This window comes from Atta cephalotes (assembly GCF_000143395.1).
Source record: "Atta cephalotes unplaced genomic scaffold scaffold00014, whole genome shotgun sequence".
Taxonomy (NCBI): Eukaryota; Metazoa; Arthropoda; class Insecta; order Hymenoptera; family Formicidae; genus Atta; species Atta cephalotes.
This window is the reverse complement of record NW_012130078.1, coordinates 3,542,650-3,566,047: the sequence shown is the minus strand read 5'-3', so window position 1 is coordinate 3,566,047 and position 23,398 is coordinate 3,542,650. Positions and strand designations below refer to the sequence as shown.

Here is a 23,398-nt window from a genome sequence, read left to right as displayed (position 1 = left end):
TTATATACTAATTAGTAAGTAAGTACTATACTATACTATAGTTTTAGTTTTATTTTGTTTATATATATATATATATATATATATATATATATATATATATATATATATTACAGTGAAAAAACGTGTTCTCCGTTTCTATTAGCTATATAGTTTTTATCGATATATCCAGATGTATAAAAACAAGAATTAGATGGCGATATTAAATTAAATAATTGTCTATTCGGTGATGCTTTGATTCGACGATCTCGCGATCTCGCAGGTGCAACGAACGAACGGGGAAATAGGAGAACCATACATCGTAGCTGAATACGATTAATCCGAAATTTATGATGGAAACCAACAGGTGTCGGCATACCGCACGGCCCTTTCGTTCCTCGTGTGTGTCCCAGTGTGTAACAAGGCGTACCACTCTACGCCGAAGGATTCGCCTAACCGATATGCGTGACTGCTCTTAAACGTTCGTTTCCGGTTTCCGGTATTATCGGCTTAATCAGATATGTTAATTGCCCGCGCAAATACGCGGAGATCGAGTAATTTTTTTTAATATTTCAAGATCAACGATGAAGACGTTTTTGTTTTCATAAAATAATATATTAAATGTGTTGAGATTTTACAGAGCATGCTTCTTATCTCTCTATAGATAGATTAAATATCTGATAGATTCATATTAAGATGTCTGATTTATTTGTAGATAACATTAAATTTACCATTGTAAGATTTTCAAATTTTCAATTTAACATGCGGTAATAATTTTAAAATTAATTTATCATGTATCTTATGGATAGAAATTAAAATTATCGTTTTAATTACTAACGCAAAAATTAAAATCAGTTAAATACGGCTATTCTTAACTATTATTTTCCACACAGAATATTATATCTTTAAAACCTTTTTCGCTATTTTTTACCTGTAATCCTCCTCGTTGCTGACATAATCGGGCGGTATCAAATGCCAAGAAGCGTCGTAACAATCATCGTATCCGGCTGCCATTTTTCTTCTTTTTCACTAAATCGATTAATGAACGTGCTCGTTTCTGTAGCCGACACAAAAAGTTGAAAAATATCCCGCAGCCGGTCAAAAACGTATCTCCGCCGGTTGATTCATCAAAAAAACAGCCGAAAGAATTCTTTGACGATTTCGAATATTGCTTCAACAAATAAATCTTTTTCCGGACGCGATGGATCCGCATTTCATGCTCACGTTCCTCGAAAATCCGACGCGTATTTCGCATGAAGAGTCATCTCATATTTTCCTGCGACACGAATTCTATTTTCCGATGAACTTAAACAAAGCGCAAGAAGGGAAGTGATATTCATATGATGTGGATTACCATAGCTTCAAGAACTTCTGAAAAAATTGATTTTACAAACATTCATCGACGCTAAAATAGATGTAACGAACTAATAATAACGCGATCACCAATTGTCGGAATGTGAAAAAAATTTTTCTCGATAGTGAGTTCACAAAAAATTTTCACTTTTTTTTTTTAACGTCCTTGTGCATTATCTATATTTGTTGAAGAAGCGATTCGACACTCGAAAGAGGAATTTAATGGAAATTATCGTGGAAAATAACACCGAGATTATAACTCTCGTCCAACTCGTGATAGCTTTACTGAGAACTTTGTGGCAATATATCGATCACCTATATATTGTATCAAAAATATGGCTACCTGATAGGAGCTCCGGCAACCTTATCAGTGTGATAACACTCTACATAGATTAGTTTGACTACCGCAAATCATAACGTCGAAAGGGACCAAAATATTATCAAGTTTTCTCGATCTCTGATGATGCATTTGCATTCATTATTTCCCCCTGTTTTATATGTTTGAATACATTTCCAAAAAAATCAATTTTTTTTCTTATATATAATTAATCTATTATTATCATGAATTCACAAATTGAAAAGCATGATAGCTTCACGAATACGCAATATAATAATTTTTTAATTTTGTTTATGCTATTAAATAAAACACTTCTCTCACGTACACATTGTGTATATAAATATGAAAGATATATTATAGATAAATATACTGTACATAATGTAGATTATATATATCCAAAATGCGTTGCATTATTATGTATATACCGAAAAAAAAGATTGGCTGCTATAGTAAATTAGATAGTAACTCTGGTGAAAATTTTTCTCAGAATTTTTCATATAATTTTTCAGAATTTTTATATAATTTTATATAACTTTCTCACATTTTTTTATATGAATTGGAACATTTCTCAGAAAATCTACATCTTTTTTCAGAATTTTTTGTATGCGTTAATTATGAAACAATAAGATTTCTAAGATTTTTTGTAAGTATAATTTCTGAAGAAATGTTATAAAATCTAAAAAATTTAAAAATATTTTTTAAAAATTATGTGATGAAAAATATTTCAGAATATTTCAGAATTCATTTATATAAAAAATTCTGAGAAAAGATGTAAACTTTCCGAATATTTTTGAGTATTTCTGAAAAATTCTAATTACATTGTATAAAAATTTAAAAAATTTCCACCAGAAAAAAATGTGACATAGTATTTTAATTGACTGCAGCAGCTAATTTTTGCGTTAGCCTATTCATGTTAATATACGATTTCGATAGGCTACGCAATCAAAAATTGGCTACTGAAACTAATTAAAAATGCTATAATGCTATATTATAATGCCATATTTAGCCAATCTTTTCTTTCGGTGTACGTGCAGTTATTAATCTTATGTTAAGATTAAAAGACGGAAAATCTTTATCTGTCATTTGTGACTATAACTGCAAAAAGAGAAAAAAGAAGAAAATTGTAGATTGCCGTATCTATCACGTGTAAAATGATTTTATCGTGCATTACTAGGTTAGGATTTTCTACTAGGCTATGCTGACACAGCATAATTTCAGCAAACAAGCGTTTTTATTATTATTATTATCGATATATTATTTTATCATTCGTTATATTGTTGTTTTGTTATATTATTTGTAGTATTTTGTACAATTGCCAAGTTTCATTCTCAAGTTGAGCGCTTCAGTATTAATACAATATATATAGTTAATCGCCGAAAAAATTATCATTTGGAATATATTCCAGCATAAAATCATAGAAAGAGAGAGAGAGAAAGAGAGATAAAAAAAATTCATATAACAATGTTGCGAATTCCAATTGAAAAACAATAACTATAAAAAGGTAGTAATCGGCTAATTGTACTTGACAGTCAGTTGTACCGTGTACAATTTGTTAATGACAAGAGACCCTCGAGATGAAGTATCCACGGCTTACCGACAAGTGCTACCGAACGAAGCCCGCTACGAGTGCACTTGATAAAGTAACATCGTTTCCCTCACTATCTGTAATTATTTATGCAGTGGTTCGCACAGATAAGCCAATCTTCGCGTAACGTAATATTAATAACTGTAATTATTGCGGCAGACACCATCTCGCGTAAGAAAAATCGCGTTAGGCGTTATCATAAAAATCAATGACATTAGATGATGAAAACTACTATTTATGGGAAAATTATTTAATGCGATGCAATCCATGATAATGCAGTTTAATCGCAGGATGTCGTCGTCGTGTATGTAATTTTTTCGTTAAATTTCCAGAACGCCACGTGACACCATTTATCTATCCATCCAGCACATCTATAACATATGGGTCTAATCTCCGCTTATCGCGGTTAAAGATAAGAGTAAGTTGTTGCGTTGCAAAAATGGACGCGCTCGCAGTATCTCTAATAATTTTATGAAAAGGTGGGATAAAGAAATTGCGAACGTGATCATAGTGTGTAAAAGATTGATATAATTTTGAGCAACACAAAAATTCATGACTTGAAAGATAAGGGGATTGTAACGAGTAATCAATCATTTTGCCTGCTATTGATTTAGATTATTTTTATCATCGGTTGTGTATTGATGATGCGTATTATGAGTCTTAGTTGATATAATAATGCAATAAAACATTAAATAATTAGTAAAAAGCATATTTATACGGTTAAATAATTTATTATCGTAAGATCAACAATGTCTACATTTAAAAATATGAAATAATCTCTGTTAAATATACATTCACAAAAAGGAAGATAGTATATTATTCGTTACAATATCTTAAGTAGAGATTATAAAACCTATACATTACACCGCCGTGCCGATTTTTTGTGCATTTTGATGATCGAAATTAAAATAATCAAAATTAGATACAAACAAATGAGCATCTACAATTTATTCCATGATCATCATTGGCTGAGAAATTGTTTCGAAAGAAGAATATATACTGAAACAAAAGATTGGTTGCTGCAGCAATTTAGATGGTAAAATATGACATAGCATTATTAATTGACTGTTTCAGCCAATCTTTTTTTTCATTAACATATACGTTAAATATTTTTATTATACTGCTAAAAAGAATAACATAATTATAACTTAAAATGCTAAATTGAAAAAGTTAGTGCTTTAACACGACAGTGCTTTAACTAATGTATGAAACTATGATATTTTTGTTTTGCTTTGAGACATAGACTTAGAAAATGTTGATTTACGAAGCGTTTTGTATACGTTTATCTCAACGTATATATTTTTTTAAGTATAAAAAAAAGTTTAAAATTTGCATTATACAAATATGCGCGTCGGTAAAAATGAACTTATGCTGATTTCTTACTATAACATTTATTTGATAAATAAGCGAATATATCTAAAAAGAGAACCAATTCAACATGTTTTCGAGATAACACGCAAAACTTTATATATTTTCGCACGTGCTACGTTTTGCACTATCGCATTGTATAGAAACAATATTCAATTTATAATCGCAATTATGTAATTGTCAAAAGAGAGGCGATTTTTTGTCCAAATACACTGAAAGAAATAATTGGCTGCTGCAGCAATTTAGATAATAAAATAGCATTTTTGATTGGCAATGTCAATATATGATTTCGATAGGTTAACGCAACTGAAAATTGATTGCTGTAATCAATCAAAAATAGTATGATATATTTTATCATCTAAATTACTGCACCAGCCAATTTTTTCTTTCAGTGTATGATAATGCTTCCGTATTTCACGTATTGCTGCGATTTAGATGTAGTTATATCCACTTGTCTATAAAGTTTCCGTAATTTTGTAAAGCTTATCACTCAATCAGATTAAAAAAAATCAATCAGATTCAAGCTTATCACTCAATCAGATTAAAAAAAAATCAAAATACATATACATTTCGGAGATACGAATAAAAAAATGATTGTTCAATTAATCTTCCGTTATTTAAGTGTGGTTTCAAGTAACATGCGGATTTAAAGTGATTTAGGATTAGTAAATATTATTACTTTTTCCTCTCACATCTCGTGTAGACTATAATTATTATAGAGAACGTTATTATAGAGAATGATTGAGCTCGAGTGAACGCGCGGTAATGACGATGTATTTTGAATCAGTTATACTTTGGACAATTACAATTCAGATGAAATTTTCCAGAGAATGCAAGCGTCTCTAAATGACGAATTTTTATAAGCATTTTAATTCTTTAAATAATTTTTAAGAGTAATAATTGACGAGCGACTGCGATGATTCGAATCTATACAAACGATCTATACAAACTCGACTTCCATTCAGATAAACGTTTTGATTATCTGATATCTCTTTATTATATCTTGACAACGAACAGTTATCTATTATTCGAAATCATGTTTAATCTTCAACAATTGCGTAACTGTCAATGACGTTTGATACGACGCGATATTGTGTATCACGTAGTGGTTTCTTGTCTCGAAGGAAAGCTTTCATTCTTTTCTTTCCTCTTCTCTCTTTCTCTATCTTCTCTTTTTTGTTTTGTTTTTGTTAATTGACTATTTTTTCTTGCGACGACTCGTGCGCTTACCTTTGTGACTTTTACTCATGTTTGTACTGTGCTTCTCCACTATTGCGTCGTTGTTATTAGTCTGCCTGGATTTCGAGTCTATTAAAAAATTAATTAATTCTTTGAAGTAAATAGACTTTGAAATAAGTAGATTCATAATTAACCCTGGCTATACACATTGAGGTCTCAAAAACTCCAATGCAATTTGCTAAATCGAGATTTTTTTCGTATTTCGAACATTTCTTCTTCTTTAAACCTATATATCTCGAAGCTCTTTAATTCTATCGACTTTTATACATTATTAATACTTGTTTCTTAATTAATTTTCTATCGATTAAAAAAAATTAATTGAAATATGTTCATTTCTATGAAAATTATAATAACAAATATAGATGGGGTTTCAGAGACCCGAGTGTGTATATTAAGAGAGAGAGAAAAAAAGTATGTTTAGAGAGGATTAATAAATTTATTTTAGAGGATTAGTAAATTTGATAATACAGTTGTGAACCAACTTATACAAAGTGCGTAATTAGAATGTTATACCTGAAATCATTGATGCTGAGAATCGTGCTTCGTCATTGTTAAATCTTTTGTCTTTAATATTTTTCTTGAGACACATTCTAAATAATTAATAATTTAAATATAATTAATAATTTGAATATAACTTTATTTATTTAATATATTGCGATTATATGCGATATTCGTTGCCACGACGATAATTTTTCTTCGATTTACTACAAAGCTGATTGATGCCATTACATATATATAAATAGCTTTTACTAAATAATATCGAATATTATGCGCGAACGCAGAATTACGCGTATCATTTTAGCAAAGTGTTATGTTTAATGATAATTGGATTACTTCAATGGATTCAATTTTATGTAGGAATATCATAAAATAAAAGAAAAAATTTTGTTTATTGATTTTTATTTATGGACATATCATATTTTACTTGTTTAACAATGATGAAATACCTTTTAACATCACAAAAAGAATCTAAAACGTATTAAACGTATTGAGATTGATAAATTCGATTTGTGTCCAATTAAGTGGATAACAAAATCATGAGATTTAATTCTAATGGATTACTTCTTCTAGAAATATCTTAAATAATTACTAATATTTTAAACGCAAACAATACAATATAAAGAGGAATACAATTCCTTTCATGGAAGGATTAGCCACAATTATAAATCATTAGAAAGTCCAGTTGTAAACGTAATTAAAATGTGCACTAAAAACTATTGCGAAATGTTTCCAAAAATGTAATTATAATGTTTCTGTTGGTGCTAACGATATATGCACATTTTATCCAAAGTTCTAAATATCATCAAATTAGTTATGCAATTATAATCAAATCCATTTTATTTGTAGTTATTTAAATTTCTCTAAGTAATTTGCAGAAAGTTGATTAGATAAACACAACTAATGTACAAATAATATTTTTTCACATAAGCATTTTGAATGGTGCCGGAAAATAATATTACTTTCAAAAATCGTATTTACAAAACGTATTAATATTTATAAAATCGTATTAACCTTCAATACAAACGATTTAAACTTTGTTGTACTTTACGATCGTTACTGTTGAGGAAACGAATAAAATAATAATAATAATAATAAATAATCACACCATTTTTTAAAACTCTTATGTCGAAAATTAATATCACATATAATCACACATTAAATATAAAATAGAATTATTTATCGCGTATAATATGTACAAAACACACGTGTATCATAAATATAAGAGTAGTTATCTGTGACTATCGAGCCGAAACTCGATCCTCGATTGTCCTTTTGCCAAGTCGCGTAACAATAATGTTTACCGAAATGCTTGCGGCTTGAGGTTCGGCTCGAGTTGCAGCTCGATAATCTGGACGCACCCTAATAATACATGTAAAACAAGCAGCCTCTTAGATTGTAGAGGTTTCCATATTTTACAATTTAATCGTCAATAATCACCCACATATATTAATTATTAAGTAACCATCCATCAATGCAACAATTTAACGCATATACTCATTATATGTACTTAAATGAAGGAAGCTCATTAAGTGTTACTTGAAAGCGAATTCACATGTGCATGTAAGAGTAACATAAGATAGCGAAAAGCCAGCTCTAGTCGAGAGATCGTAGCCACAAAAGATGCAGACGCGTGGAGAATCACTTACATTTGGCGATCGATACCGATAGATCCTTCGGTATGTCACTATCCGAATCAGAGCTGACTGGCGAATAGAAGGTCGGATTGCCTTCTTGACTGGATCTGTCGGATGTACAACACTCTAACGAATCGATACGCTGCAAAGTCGCGAAGTGCTCTTCTACCTTATCGCAGCTCTCCTTGGCCGACGATCTCTAAATACATTGAACAAGCTCGTTGAACATTTACACATTATGAAGAATTTCATTCCTAAAGTGTCATCAACGTTCTTTCGATTCCGTTTCGCTCATACCGCGCGAAAAATTGTGTAGAGCGAATTTCATACACACGGATATAAAATATTATAAATTGCTGTTTGCATTTCGTTCTGTTTGACGGAATAGCTAAAAAATATAGTACGGCAGAATTTATTAAATGCAAAAATATTGCGTGTTTACTTCGCTTGTGTATGCGCTCTCTCGTTTAGAATGTAATCCTGAGTAAACACAAGGCAGCCATGTATCGAGGAATACTTGTTTTATTCCTCATTCTTCGATCATAAAAACAAGAGCATTCAAAGATGTTTACCTTTTCGCAAGCCGGTTCGACGAGTTTCTGGTTAGAAGCCAATGTGAAAGTTCGCTCGGCATTCAAAAACTGCTCGATGTTCGTCTTTTCATTGAACGCTTTTGAGTCTTTAATGATGTCGCGAATCTCATTCGGGGACACGTCATCGTTGCTGTTCTCACTGTCATCACCGATACTGTCCGTATAGCTCGACGAATATTCGTCTGGCTAAAAAGACGATAGCAAAAACGTAGCCAGATAAATCTTTCCTATTGTGTAGTAAAAGCACATATATGTGCAACATTAAATATATAAATAAAACAAGCAGCGTATATCGTCGAAGTTGCGGGCTATCTATTGAAGAAGAGTCAAGTCATCGAGCTTTTTTCGAATCCGTAAATTGACTGTGAACGTGAAACTGTTTGGATTATGAATTTGACAATATCGATATAATCCAGAATGATAAAATGAATATTAAACAAAAATATAGAACTTGCCTCAAAATCTTCATCGTCCTCACTATTTTCCAAAGCGAGTCGATTAATCTTTTCAATTAGAGTTTCCTCCCTCTCTTCTTTTTCCTCTTCCTCCTGCTTCTTTTCTTCCGATTTGCACATTGAATGTTTTGATGCAGTCGTAGAATCGATTGATTCTGCTACTGACTTTTCTTCCGGTTTTTCTTCCGATTTTTCTTTAGATGTCGTTATCTTAAAAGAATTTTTTGTTGTTTTATTGAATATTTTATTGTGTATTTTAATATAACAAGAATAATTCTTAAAACAATAAAGTAATCACGAATACATTTGATTTTATATTTATGATAATAGCTGTTTTCCATTTACACACAAGTGAAACTGAGTCTAAAGTGAGTATTTCATACTCAGATTAATGACGTCATTACTTACTTTGGTAAAAAGTTATCGCATGACGAGTTCAATTTTACTTTTAAGGTGAATTATGAGACTCACTTAAAACACATGGTCTCGATCTTGTGCAGATTATAGGTAAAAACTCAGTTGTATCTCATTTGTCAGAGTGCAAAAAGAATGCTCATTCAACTGAGTTTATGACATCATAAGTGAGAATTATGTAATGGAAAGCAACTAATCTCAGAATCAAGATATCAATTTTTAGAATAAATAGTTAGAAATTCTAAATTTCTTGGAGAGAAATCTCATTCCAAAAGAGTGAAAATATTGTCATTATTGAAAAAGAATGAAAATATTTGCACTCTTGAATAGGAATGGCAAATTTTTACTCTTTTGGAGTGAGATTTACTCCAAAGAAAAGAATTTCTTCACTTCTTTTTTGGAGTGAATCTCATCCAAAATATGAAATCTCATTAAAAAAAAAAAAAGAGTGACAGTATTTTAACTCTTGGAATGAGATAATTTCACTCCAAGAAATTCAGAGAAACATTTATAAAAGATATGTCCGTAAAACAAAACACTTGAATGAAATACTCGGAGAAAAGATAGGTCATAGTATCTTCAAGTAATTGTACAATTGGATACATATGATTTACGCTTGCACAGGATAAGATACTATTTTATTTACTGGATCGGAATCGAGGTTGTTACTAATATAAATTTTAGGCAGTGATGACGGAGAGGATATATTCAGGTAGGATAAACTCGAAAGTCAGATCTGATGAACCTGATCAACCTGCCTTCTTCATCAAACCTTATTCACGATCTCTTGTTCTACCATCAAGATTATTGTATTAATTTTATTATCTTTGCATTCACTACGTTTCACTGCAAAAAATGTACATCTTACCTTGAGCTTATACCTTTCCTTCTTGTCTTTCTTCATTGCATTATGCAAATACTTACGATGTTTTTGCACGAATTTTATCTGTCGAAAAAGTGTTTAATAAATAATAAGTTAAATAATAAAGAAAAAAATAATTGAACGCGAATGAAATAAAACAGACGATATTAAGTAACTTTTTTACGAAAATATTCATCTTATAATGAAAAAATTAATGTGTTGTAAAGTTTGGACTTATAAGTGTTTAATTTTACAGTATTAAAATATTTTACTCTTGTCTTAATTTTTTTAACACTTAAACGATGTTTGAGTTATTAAATTTTTTTAATAAACAAAATGTATTTGGATTTAAAACATTTTAAACGTTTAAAATTGAAATATCTTTTATTTTTAAACGTTTGCTTTGCAAAGATGTTTTAAACCGTAAACATTTTAAATACTGCATTTTTAGTGTTTTTGTTGATTATTTTCTTTTGAAATTAATAGTTTTTATTAACCCTTACTGAACAAGGTCGATGACCTAGTGACGATCGAATGATTCTTGTTCGTGTAAGTTCTTTGAGTTTTCTGATAATTATAAATTATACTACATGTTATTTTTTAAAAATGAAGTTTCAATATTTATTTTAGAAAGTTGAAAGTATGGTAAATTTAGAGAATTTTTTGAACCGTTTTGAAAACGGACGAATTTTAGTGATCCATGTTTGGATGAATGAAGCATTAAATTTTACTTTGTATTGTAAGAGTTAAGCAATATTAATATTAAAACTGTGAAGATGGCATACCATTTCACTTGATGTAATTTTAGGATAATTGAATATGAAAGCACCTATATTAACTATCACTCTGATTAAACGTAACATCATTAAGCACGGCAAGAATAAGAGCCATGGCAATGGTCTCACAAGTTCCGTTTTTCCCAATTCTTTTTCATCTGAAATATAGATCCAATTCAGTCGTCGAAAAAAGTACACATTTTTCATCGTTTATCGTTAAAATGATGAAAAAATATACTTAATGAAAAAATGATTCGTAAATCGCACCTTCGATATTCTGTTCAGGCAGACTCCATTCCATACACTTCTCTACGAGCGATAGAAAATAATCCGTATATTTCAGTATTGTCTGACGTAATTTGCTTTGTAACATGATTGCAATAATCTCAATTCTACCAAGTACAATTTTCTTGCGGCTGTCTCGTTGACTGTTCCATAAACGATACGAGCGAATATTAATAATAATTTACTCGATCAATCGGACGTTTATTTAGATATATTTCTTAACAAATATAATTTTGATATGCTTACTTTGTTTGATGAACTTGCCGTATTGGAAGTAAATCAATGCCTAGAAAGACTTCTTTCTTCCTTCTTATTATTGGCTCTGCAATCTGACTGGTTAGTACTGGGTCACTGAATGATTTTCGAAATCGTAAAATCTCGGAATGCAATGCATCGACCACCTCGAACCTCGAATCGAACAGATGTAACAAAAGGATGATCAGGATGATGCAATCAAAATAGAAATGGCGATTTGACGAAGCGCCCCTTCAAACACTGGACGCCTGCAACTACGACACTTCCGCATTGCATGGACGCACATTCAGATGAAGCGACTATTACTCGTATTCATAATCAGGCCTTATATTTAAAGCTTCCTTAAATTTATCTTTAGATATTCTACGAATTATTTCATTGGCTGCTGAGCATCTAAAGATAAATTTAAGAAAGTCTTAACTACAAGGTCTATGAATACGGGCATATAGGTGCGTTTGAGGAGATGCTATTAGCGCTTGTGTCATTCTATCTTCGTTTTACTAAGATAGAACTTCTAACTAAGATAGAATAATGTCCCCGAATACCATATAAGTGTGTAATGCAATTGCACAGTCGAAGCCGGCAATGCCTAGAAAGACATTTGAAATCGCATACGCAAACAGTTTGTTCACTTTAGGGCTCTTACAGACAAGCGACTATGAGTCAACGCGATGCTACAAATGCTTTACAGCAATTTTTGATTGGTCAATTTGTAAAATTCTTTTTTCTAATTGGCCAACTAAACGCTTTAAAGCATTTGTAGTGAGATTTTGACTGCAGCCTTTGTAGCAAAATTTGCGACACTTTTCTCTGTAATTAACTCCGTATGAAAGGATTGGCGCTTTCGATTGTGGTGCTACAAAGTCGCTCGTCTGTAGGAATTACACTTAATTAAGGCGAGAGTAAGATTACAATAACGTCAGATTTCTTTAAAAAAAAAATATCAGAAATTACAATTGTTGGAGCATATAACAAAAAAAAACAGGATAACCTGTGAAAATAAGTCGATTATTCAAGAAAAGATTTTTTTTCTATTATAAATGAATTTTTCTTTTATGACGCGGAAAACATAAAAGTATATTTATTCAGAGATTATCGATGACACAGATTGATGTAGTAACTTTTAATATTATAGATCGTTTATTTTTATCATCTATAAGCAAATATTGAATATAGATTCAATAAAGATTTGAATACAAAATGTGAATGCTTGCGTACTTGAATAATGTTTATATATGGGGACAATCTGTTGATGATAATTCGCGATCAGAAATGCATGAATAAAAATTTCTTTCGTTAAATCTTAATGATTTAAGTTAAATAATGATTCTAATGACTCAGAAATGCAAAATAGTGAAGAAAACGATGATGATAAATTATTATCGGGAAAAGGCATGACCTTAGAGTGGGCCGAAAGAAATAACGATGTATTTTCATGGTAAAACACAATATATGTATAATCACAAACAATTTTAGCGTCTCACTGAAAAATATCTAAAAGTTTTACGGATTTTATCACACGGCATTGATCTACGCGTGCAATTTAAAGCAATTATTCGCTTAAATATATATGTTGTATCGATATCCATAACTGTATAAGATATCCAGAAATTCTTATAATTTCCAAGAAATTATAAGTTATATAGTTATAAGATTATGTTAGGAGATTATAACAAAATCAATTTTTTATTTTCAAATATATTGCAAAGAAAATAAACTTAAAAATAATTAAGTTTAAATTTAAATTACTTCAATGTTCTCAATTTCAACTTTAAGATACAGCTTAATATAGTCAGATAGATATTTTTATTTATCTGCATGTATCGATTTGTTTACAGAAATGTGATAACATTTTTTGCAAACTTATAGACGAAGATAATCTTTGCTAAGTATTCACGATGGAATTTAATTTAGTTCAATTTTTACGAGATTGAGCACATCTATAATTTTAAAAATCCCGTCAGAAAAGTGCTGCGTGCACGACATGATATATAGATAAAAAATTACTAAGTTTTATCAAAGAAAATTTTCCCGCATACAAAATTTTGTGATGTATCAGATATTGATAATTTAATGTAGTTTTCCTCTCGCATGTCAAATAAATGTTAAATGGACTCATCGCGATATTAATAGAATATTATATAATAATTTGTCACGAAAAATGTTAAAAGCATTTAGTTATGTGTGCGTTAAAACAAGCATGTTGATGTATTTAATTTCAATTTGTTCTGAATTCTGGTATTGAATCTTTATAATATAAAATTTATTGTGTGGATTGACTAATGGATATAAAATAATTAAATGGATTTATTAATGGATATATAATAATAATTTAATTGATTGACTGATAATTAGATTTTTAAATCAATTAATGTGATGTAACATAACTTCAACTTTAGAATACTTTAGATTAGCGAAGTGTCAATATTATTAATAGGCGCAATTAAAGTTTTTCGAAGCTATTCGTTCTAATTTTTAATGTTGAAAGATTAGAGGGCAAAATTTAAAAATTAAAAACATATCATTAGTAATATAATATTTTGTACAGTGTTCATAAAATTTTCTTTGGTTGTACCTTAATTTAAAGTTAAACAGAAGAGTATGATCGAATAATATCTTAAGCAATAGAAAGTTTACATTACATCGAGAGATAACCAAGAATTGTCTGTGCTGTCTAGTAAAAATCTAATTCTACCGTTTTATCACTGACTCGTACAAGTCATTTCGTTATCGTAATGTTTGTCTCTTTCGGCATTTATCATGTTTTCGTTTAGTTTATATAGCAGTCTTGTTGACCGTCAAACTTTGTATTGCTTATAATGTAACAGAAAAAGGTGATTTTCTTCCGTTCAGTATATAATAAAGTGAATGTGTCCGCATATACATGTGAGTAATTGGAGAGAATGTGAAGCTATATGCTATTTCAATAGAGCTTTGGACAAAGCTTTCCCGATTGCTATAAATTATGTATAACAGTATGACAGTATAAAATCGATTATTATTCTTCGAGGTGTATCTTACAAATAGCATATTTAAAAAAAAAAATTTGCAAAAATTATTCGACAATAAATTATAAGCATCTTCTAAGGCATTCTCTTATTGCATTAAAGATTATAATATTTGATCATTAATTGATAACATGACGAATTTTCTTGCAAACGCAACAATTACGAGAGAAATAAACAGTAAAAATAAAAATTAATCATATAGGTGCAAATTATTTATTTCGTCTCTGTTGATAAATTGACTGATTCGATGGACTTCGTTTTTATTTGTTAAAATCTAATATATCGTTGAATTTATCAGATAATTCGGTCGAATGTTTATAAATGTTTGGGTCAGAAAGGACAGATTTTGAAATAGCATCATACACTAGTCAATACATAAATCTCCAGTTGATTTCAATGCTATTTATCAAATATCGAAAAATCTTAATTAAATAATCGATTTTTTCAGTTATATAAAAATTGGTACATATAATCTTTCTTAATACATTGCATAACAATCTGTTTGAAGCACAGAATAGAGAACTTTTCCATCAATTATTGATAAGTTTTTTAAGGGGATACAAAGCATGATTTTTGCAATCTGTCTATAAACTTTAACTCTAATTACCTCTCCCGTTGCAAATACAAAGACTGGATAGAAAACTATTGTTGCTACCACCCACTGCTAATTGTAATCTTTGTCGCAATCACGTGCTGTAATGTCTCAGAAACGATGTTCTGTGAGATTGTTGTGGAAGCTGTACTTCTGTATACTCGAGCACGCACGAACGAGCCGACACGGGACTGCGAGATGTTGAGCGCGAACTGGGAAAGCAGAAGTTTCACGGACAGTAACGTAACAACAATTAAGAGCACATAAGCGGCGCTTTAAGAGCCCATAGTTTTTAGAACTTAGACTTCAGAGAAGAGAATCAAGCCTGCAACATGATGCATCTCTTCGACAGATTGCACGTGAGCTAATTAGTAAATATGCATCACGAAATACACATTTCTAGCAAAACAGTACAAAGAAATGCATCTGCCACAGCTAGAAAAAGAAAATGAGACTTCATCTTAAATCTATTGACAGAAGAGTATCATAAATTTTTCATCTGATCAATTCGGAAAAATTATTAAGTTAAAATATATTCGTACTTATTATTAGCAATATTTAAAAATTTTTCAAATATTGTTCGTGAATCTTTGAAGCACATCTTCATGAATTTTTTTCCTTGGCTAATTACGAGATTTACAATCACATTGTTTCGCTATTAACATATATACTTTATATCTCTAATATACATCTTGCAATAATACATGAAAAAAATTATGCTTCATTTATTACATCATGTGTCTACATCAAATTTAATTTTTTATGGATAATTTATCTGATAAACAGCTTTGTTTCTTATAAGGTTCTAATTCTACTAGATAATTACACGATTGCAATTTAGTATTATTCAAGGCTTTTCTCTCTTTCTTTCTCATATGACCTTCTCTCGCGAATTTTAATTAAAAAATTATAATTACATATTTTACTGCGTATCAAATATATCGAAATATTCGAATACATTCGAGGATTCGAAAACAATCGAGTCGATTTTATTAAACGTTTATTATATCGGCATTAAAATTTAAAATTTTGAAGCACATATGCGCGCATACAGAGCGATGAACAGCTAGAGCGCAAGCTAAACTGTATTCTTCTTTGCTGGAACTTAATAAAGATGTAGCACGTAACGCAAATTATATTCTAAACAATTATGTCACGATAATCAACGCTTCTCGCTTAAATTAATTCGATTATGACGCATCTACAATCAATGTTGATCTCGACTGTCGAAACCAATATTATATTGAAAGCACACACACATGTCAAAAACATGTAAGCGTTCGCAAAACGTCTACATGTCGTAACTCTTTCGCTCGTTGTTCCTCTCATTCCTCTGCTCTCGGAACGTATAGATTTTACAAACTCTTTTTTTTTACGAAATGAGATATAGCAGCGTCATAATTGACAGTGCCTGTACGATATAATTGTAAAAAAAACATTTCGCGTTTATTCGTGCGATTCTGAGTATTATACCGGAATCTCAAATTCACCGCTTTTAAGGCCATTCTTATATCCCGAGAGACTGTCATGGAGATGCAAACATGATCGGTTCTTTTCTAAAATCGATTTTTACGGGATAAACATTAATAGATGAATCTTTCAATATCAGCTTTAACTTTAAGTTTTTCATATCTTTGTAAGTCAGTAATCGCATAAGCGTACCATTTTGTCTCGCAATCTGTCTTCACGAAGCGCACACTATTTAATTTATTGAAATCAAAATATCTGAACTATATGCGCGTGGTATTTATGTTCTTACAAATATGTTATGTAGTAGTTTCTATGTTGAGACGCAGATAGAATATCAAAGCGGAATTGAATTTTTAATTATTAATATTATGTATATCCAAATTATTTTGCTGACGATGAAAAGCTAGTGTTTCACATGAAACTATTGAATGCATCAGCCATATTGCACATAGAAAACGAGTGGAACAAATTGAGCAGTTTTTGTTTGAACTCCTCAATAGGTTTAATGTTTTAGATAACTATAAATAGATTTCAAAAGGCAAAATTATTGACGGGGGCTTCGTGATTCATTATCGATTAAACTTAATACAATTACAAACAAAACACTCACGCATTAAAAAAATAGTAGTTAACGTAAGTCGCTACGTAACAGTACGGATGCAGATAACATTAATAGGCATCGGTATCCACATAAATTTTTGAGGGTCAATTCGAGAGCCATTGATCTTCGGAACTCTACCATTTTAACGCTATAAGGAATTGCAATAATTTGTGATAGATTACTAGTTGATTTTTTTCTTCTAATTTTCTCCATTTCTTTCCCTCTTTTAGCAACGGCCAATAAAGAACAAGTTATTCAAGTGCACTACTCAACTTAAATCTATTCTAATGTTGTGCGAATCTTAATGATTTCAGTGAACTTTATTAACAAAATGTATGCACAATCCGCGCAAAAACGGTTGAATTTGCTCATGTAAAATAGCTTATTAATAATTATGCAAGGGATAATGATACTGGCTCACAGGCACGGTAAACTGAAACGCACTTGGATAATTTGCTGTTGTTCATTTCGATTACATCCGTAAATAAAAAAGGTTAATATTCCTCCTCATCGTCAGGCGCAAGTCCGTCACCTTCCAATTCCTCAGGTGGTGCAAAACCATCCTGGAAAAAAAAAAAAAAAAAAAAAAAAAAACCCGAAATAGATTAAAGCATTTATTCAAAGGAATTCTTAGAATTATTATATAAATGTGAATTACCTCTGTTGCATAAAGGACTTCTAAAATTTTCTGTACAATAGGTGGAGGATCGCCGCCGTTGTCACAGTCTTGACACATGACTTCTATGTCACGTAATTTTCCAAAATAGAAATCTCTCTCCTTTTCCAAACCTTCGACTGACATTTTCAGTTCAACCAACTAAAATTATATTTCAATATTAAGAATCTTTAATTTAAACCGCATATATGAGAACACAATCAATATTAGAAATCAAATGCTTATAACGGAAAATCAATTTGGCGCGCAGTTCGAATGATTATAAATATGCATATACATATATAATACATATATGTGTATATATATATATATAATTCACATTAAATTCTTTAAGCATTAAAAATCTAGTTTCGACTAGTTTATAGACGTTTTTATTTATAAGCATTTAATTCCTAGTAAAATATTTCATTAATTTTTGAAAGATACATAAAAAATATTTAAGTCTATTGAAAAAAATATGTTATACCTGTGCACTAAGTTCCTCAATTTTTCCGTTATCGCCACGGTTGCCAACTGTGTTTTTGGGAGGCGCACGGTACGGCTGCTGAACTTTATTTACTAGATAAAGAATAAAAATACATTACTTTAAAATAATATCTTAAAATCATAAGTAAATATTTATACTTCTGTAACATAAATTAGAATATTTTTTTTGTGATTTATTTAAAAATTAAGAGAGCTATTTAAATATATAAAAATATACATGCTTTTTGTGCAAGCAAAACAAGGCATGCAGAAATACAGTTCAAAATCATGCACGATGTGTATTTTACAATTGTAATAAATAAATTTACTAGAATATATATATATATATATATATATATATATATTCGTATATAGAAATAAAATCTTTATATCTTATTTATAATAAAAGAAAATTGCAAGGCAAGTGTGAAATGTGATCCACTCTTATTAATTTGTATAATAATATAGTGTAAATTTTGATAGTGACAAATAGAGTAATATAGACGATTATCATAAATTAGTGGAAATTATAGTATTTGTATCAAAGTGAGGGAACAATATATTATGATTACACATCTCATTCTTAGTTATGTGTCACTTTTCAAATTTTCCTGTATCTTAATAACCATTTTTTTCATAAATTGCAGTATTAATAAAACTCATTCAAATATTTTAATCAATGAATACAAAAACTACACACACATAATTTACTCTATACTTTCCTCATATACCTCAGTATTAAAACATGTACGGAGCTAAAGAAGCAAAATACAAGTAACGAGAGTAAAAACAAAAAGAGATATTAAATTTCACCTAAAGAGTTTGTATCTGCACGCATGGTAGATGGATGTCCCTCACCTAAAGGCAAATTTTATTTCAAGTTATTGAGGGATATTATGTAATAATCCATAATTGAAACTCCTGTTGAAATATTTAACAAGGAGAAATACATCAATTGATATCACGGATTCCTTATTATAAAATTACAAGACAGATTTGTCAGATCATTTAATTCCCCTACAGACTTTGTATTTATTCTGTAATATTTACCTTGCCTGCTCTATATAAGATCAATCAGATTTTCATGTATCAAAGGATAATCAAGCAATCAAGTCAATATCAATTATTGATTAGTACAAAATCTATGTTATTAACGTACAAGTTTCAAATTGTATTTATAAAAAAAAAACCTATTCTTTTTTCATATTATGAGATTCCATTCTTTTTAATGATGTTAAAATTCAAAATTTTTTGCATCAAAGAGTAAAGTTATTAAATGATGTACCAGTAGTACGAGGAGCCGGTTTAGTCGAATTTATTGTGTCACGTGGAGAAGTACGTTTCGCGTTAGAACCACCACGAGGTGCATTATTTCCGCCACTACCCATAGGCTCTCCTCCTCGCATAGCAAGCGCATCATACGGCTCTGCTCCCGAGTAGTTTGCATCAAAGAATTTCTTGAACCATTGTAAAAACTCAAAGTTGTCTTGGAACCTGCCTTTCACCAGCCTATCAATTGGCACAATCTGCAAAGGAGGAGTGGAAGACGTGTGCAACAAAAGAAAATAAAACAAAATTAAATGTACACGAATTTCTAATAACGGTTCTATATTAAAATTAATCGATTTTAATATTAGAAAATAATTCCCTTACGACATTATTTAAAATAAACACTCTTGGAACTCTTCCTATCACTCTGTACAAAATCAGAATAAAATGTGGAACAATCTAATCTATGTATACATCTATGTATCTATATATTATACATAAGCTAGTATTTATAATCGATTCTTATATTGAAGACTGCTTAAGTACAGTCTCTAGATGTCACCAATTAGAGGGCCATATTAGTGTCTTAAGACATTACTTAGGATGGTCTTGTGATAAATGGAGTATGAATACCAGCCATAATAATACATAATGAATAATAACTGTACGAACGTTTTACCAGGGGAGATAAATTGCTAATTGGAAAGAGAAAATAAAATATTCATCTCCAATGATAAAATGTTGGTATAACAATTAGAGATTCACCTTGTATGTATGTATGTATATATATATATATAGAGAGAGAGAGAGGAAAAAAATTATTTCAACGCTATCAATAATTTACATATAAATTAAAATACGCAACATATTTCTATACATCTTCTATAGATTTCTGCATTAGATTTTCAAATCTGAATGACATGTAAAACTAAAGAGTGCATGTAACGTGAAGTGTGCGTGTTTGCATGTAACATTGTAAAAACAGCTTGTAACATGTTTATGCACACAAACTTGAAATAATGTGGCTCAAATAAATTGAGATATAATATTGCACTATAAATTGCATGTGCATGTGCCTGTACACGTGTAGTATCGCTCTTGCAAAAATATCGTTATCTAAACATACAACACATGCAAGAAGCGGCCATGTAAAATCGAGACTGCAACAATACCCTGTTGCTGCCGCGGGACGATGTTACGTTGCTGTATATGTCTTTGTTGCATTTGCGGCTGTTTTGATTGTGGTGGCAAAGGTACCAACTGGGGATTCGATAAAGTGTGCGTTCCGTCCACGCCAGAACCTAGCGGTATGCAGCCGCGCGCATCGTAAGCGTCATATTCACGTCCGTCGTAATTTGCGTCAAAAAATTTTTTGAACCACTGTAGAAACTCAAAGTTATCTTGAAAGCGCCCTTTTATCAGCTTGTCCACTGGTATTACCTGAACCATTTCCATGGTCGTATCATTATGATTTCATCCAGCCTCGCACAAAGTTATGCTATTACATGCGGGGCAATGCGATCTTGAAGTAATATCGCAGTTTTATATCGCGCGTATCACAACGGCTTACCTTTTATACATTTGTCTAAAATCATCTTTATGGATTTTAATCATTTTATGGATAAGTCTCTTGTCACATATTAGGTCTGTTTGCGTTGCTTAAAAAATCCCCCAAAATTTTTGTATTCAAAATGAAATAAATATATGTTAAAAGGTGTTGAAGAGAGAAAAAGCAAAGACACTAAGTACATAAAGATCAAGCAACGCGAACAGACCTCTTTACTATTTTTAAATTTTGTCAGAGCTAGTGGAAAGAGAAAGCAGAAATTTCTTACCTTATCCACATTCATCTTTTTGAAGCCACCTTGGAGAATTTTGAAATTCTGTATATACTCATGCTCCAGATTGGTCTTGAACTTCACCCTTTTCAAAGGTACACTGCCTGGGAAAAGCATGTCCATGAACTGACAATAGACTGCTCCAGTGCAGAGCTCTTCAATCTTGGTAAACGAAGATTGCAGACAGTCGTTCACCCACGCCAGCATGTCGTGGCGACTAAGATTGTCCGATGTCATGTTTGTAGCGTACACGTTAACAGCCATGTTACTCAATTTGCTATAACTGGAAGGCATAGAACAATAGATTAGACATTGAAGTATTAGTATATTTTAACAATGTCAAATGATGCAATAACAAGATGCTAGCATAGCAACGAGCCGTAATCAGCCTTAAATCTGGATGTTCATTTTTACAATGTAGATTAACTTTAATCTCGGTTTCATTAATTTTTTAAATCTTTTCCTGTTTCTTAAGACTAAAAGATAAAAAGTAAGTTAAACCGAGATTAAAGTTAATCTACACTGATGTAGAAATTAACGTAGGAGTAGGTTATCATGATTATCAGACCCTAGAGAATAGAAGAATGTTAAAATCACGATTGTATTGCAATTCGGCGCGTTATTCAATATAAATAAAGTCAACGGGCGGAATAATACGATCAACGATCGAACTTTAGGAGATCCCAAGACGGACGGCATTCCATTCGGTTTTTTTGCTACGAAATTGTCGCGGTCGACATATTCGGCATTCTTTATTCTCGCGATTTCGATGCACGCAACCGCCGCTTGGGTGACCTCGTGTGACCTGCCATCGTCGTTGCCTGCTCGTTAAAACGTCTCCTTCGATCGCATACCTCGCAAGGGCGCAGTCCGCCCTGAATTCCGTGTACAACTTACCGAGGATCGCGAAAACACGGGTAACACCGCACACGGGAGTAGTTCACGGCACGCAGATGACAAATGTGTACTAGATCGTTCAAACACGCATACACAACGGAAACTCGTAACGGTTTCTTCGAGCGCGATTGGCTAGCGTGGCGGCACGGATCACCTGAGAAAATAGATAGTCAACTCCCGGAGCAGCCGGAACAGAGAGAAAGTTAGGAAAGCAACGGCGATATCACTAGAAAGCCCTGTTTCTTCGACTAGTGACTTATCAATATCTTTTCCAATATTTTTCCCTATGGTTTAGTAATTTCCCCACCCACGCATAAGAATAACCTTTAACCTTTTGTTGACTTCTGTCAAATTTACTCTGGCTTTGTTTACTTGGATTTTTTCCGACAAGTAAGTGATTCAGTTATCAGAAAATATTGTATAATTTACGGGAATTTTCTGTAAGTTAAACTTTTTGTGTTCTCTGCTGTTTGATTATTTATTGAAAATAGCTAAGGTTACATTTCAAAATTCGTCCTCTCCGAGGAAGATTTTACTCTGAAACTGTAAATGTATGCTATCAGTGAACAATCACATTAATGAAATTTAGTTTTTTTTAAAGAAATTTAATTGATTAACAAGGAGTGCTATTTAATTAATTGCATAAATAACAGAAATAATTTTTAAGGGTAATAAAGATCAGAATAATTGACTCATACATATATCTACTGACTCATCTGTCTATTTGTATTTTGAAGCATCTAATCTATAATATGCTTTTTACTTTCTGTTTCTTGCTTTTTTTCCTTCTTTGTGATTATTTTATTCAGGTTATCATATGTTTCTTATCTCTTCCAAAGTTCGTCAACTTTTATCTCAAGCAACAAAAAACAAAAAAAATAGAATAAGAGGCAAGGTATAACAGTCTAATCTACAATCTATAATTAATCTTTCTTTTGTTTTTTTATCA

General features: G+C 31.0%; 2 protein-coding genes across 2 annotated transcripts; both read right to left on the bottom strand.

Moving 5' to 3' along the window:
• Positions 1–8,001: 8,001 nt before the first annotated feature.
• Positions 8,002–11,466, bottom strand: LOC105617885 (myb-like protein X). The gene is given in 7 exon segments (XM_012199428.1): positions 8,002–8,037; positions 8,040–8,192; positions 8,566–8,772; positions 9,042–9,251; positions 10,324–10,401; positions 11,103–11,251; positions 11,361–11,466. Coding segments are annotated over 7 exon segments (939 nt in total).
• A 6,332-nt stretch (positions 11,467–17,798) lies between these two features.
• Positions 17,799–21,816, bottom strand: LOC105617776 (microtubule-associated protein RP/EB family member 1). Its single transcript, XM_012199330.1, has 6 exons — positions 21,550–21,816; positions 19,731–19,971; positions 19,259–19,303; positions 18,447–18,538; positions 17,963–18,121; positions 17,799–17,867 (listed from the first exon to the last, which is right to left on the bottom strand). The coding sequence occupies exons 1-6, from the start codon at positions 21,814–21,816 to the stop codon at positions 17,799–17,801; spliced, it is 873 nt and encodes a 290-aa protein (XP_012054720.1).
• Positions 21,817–23,398: the final 1,582 nt, after the last annotated feature.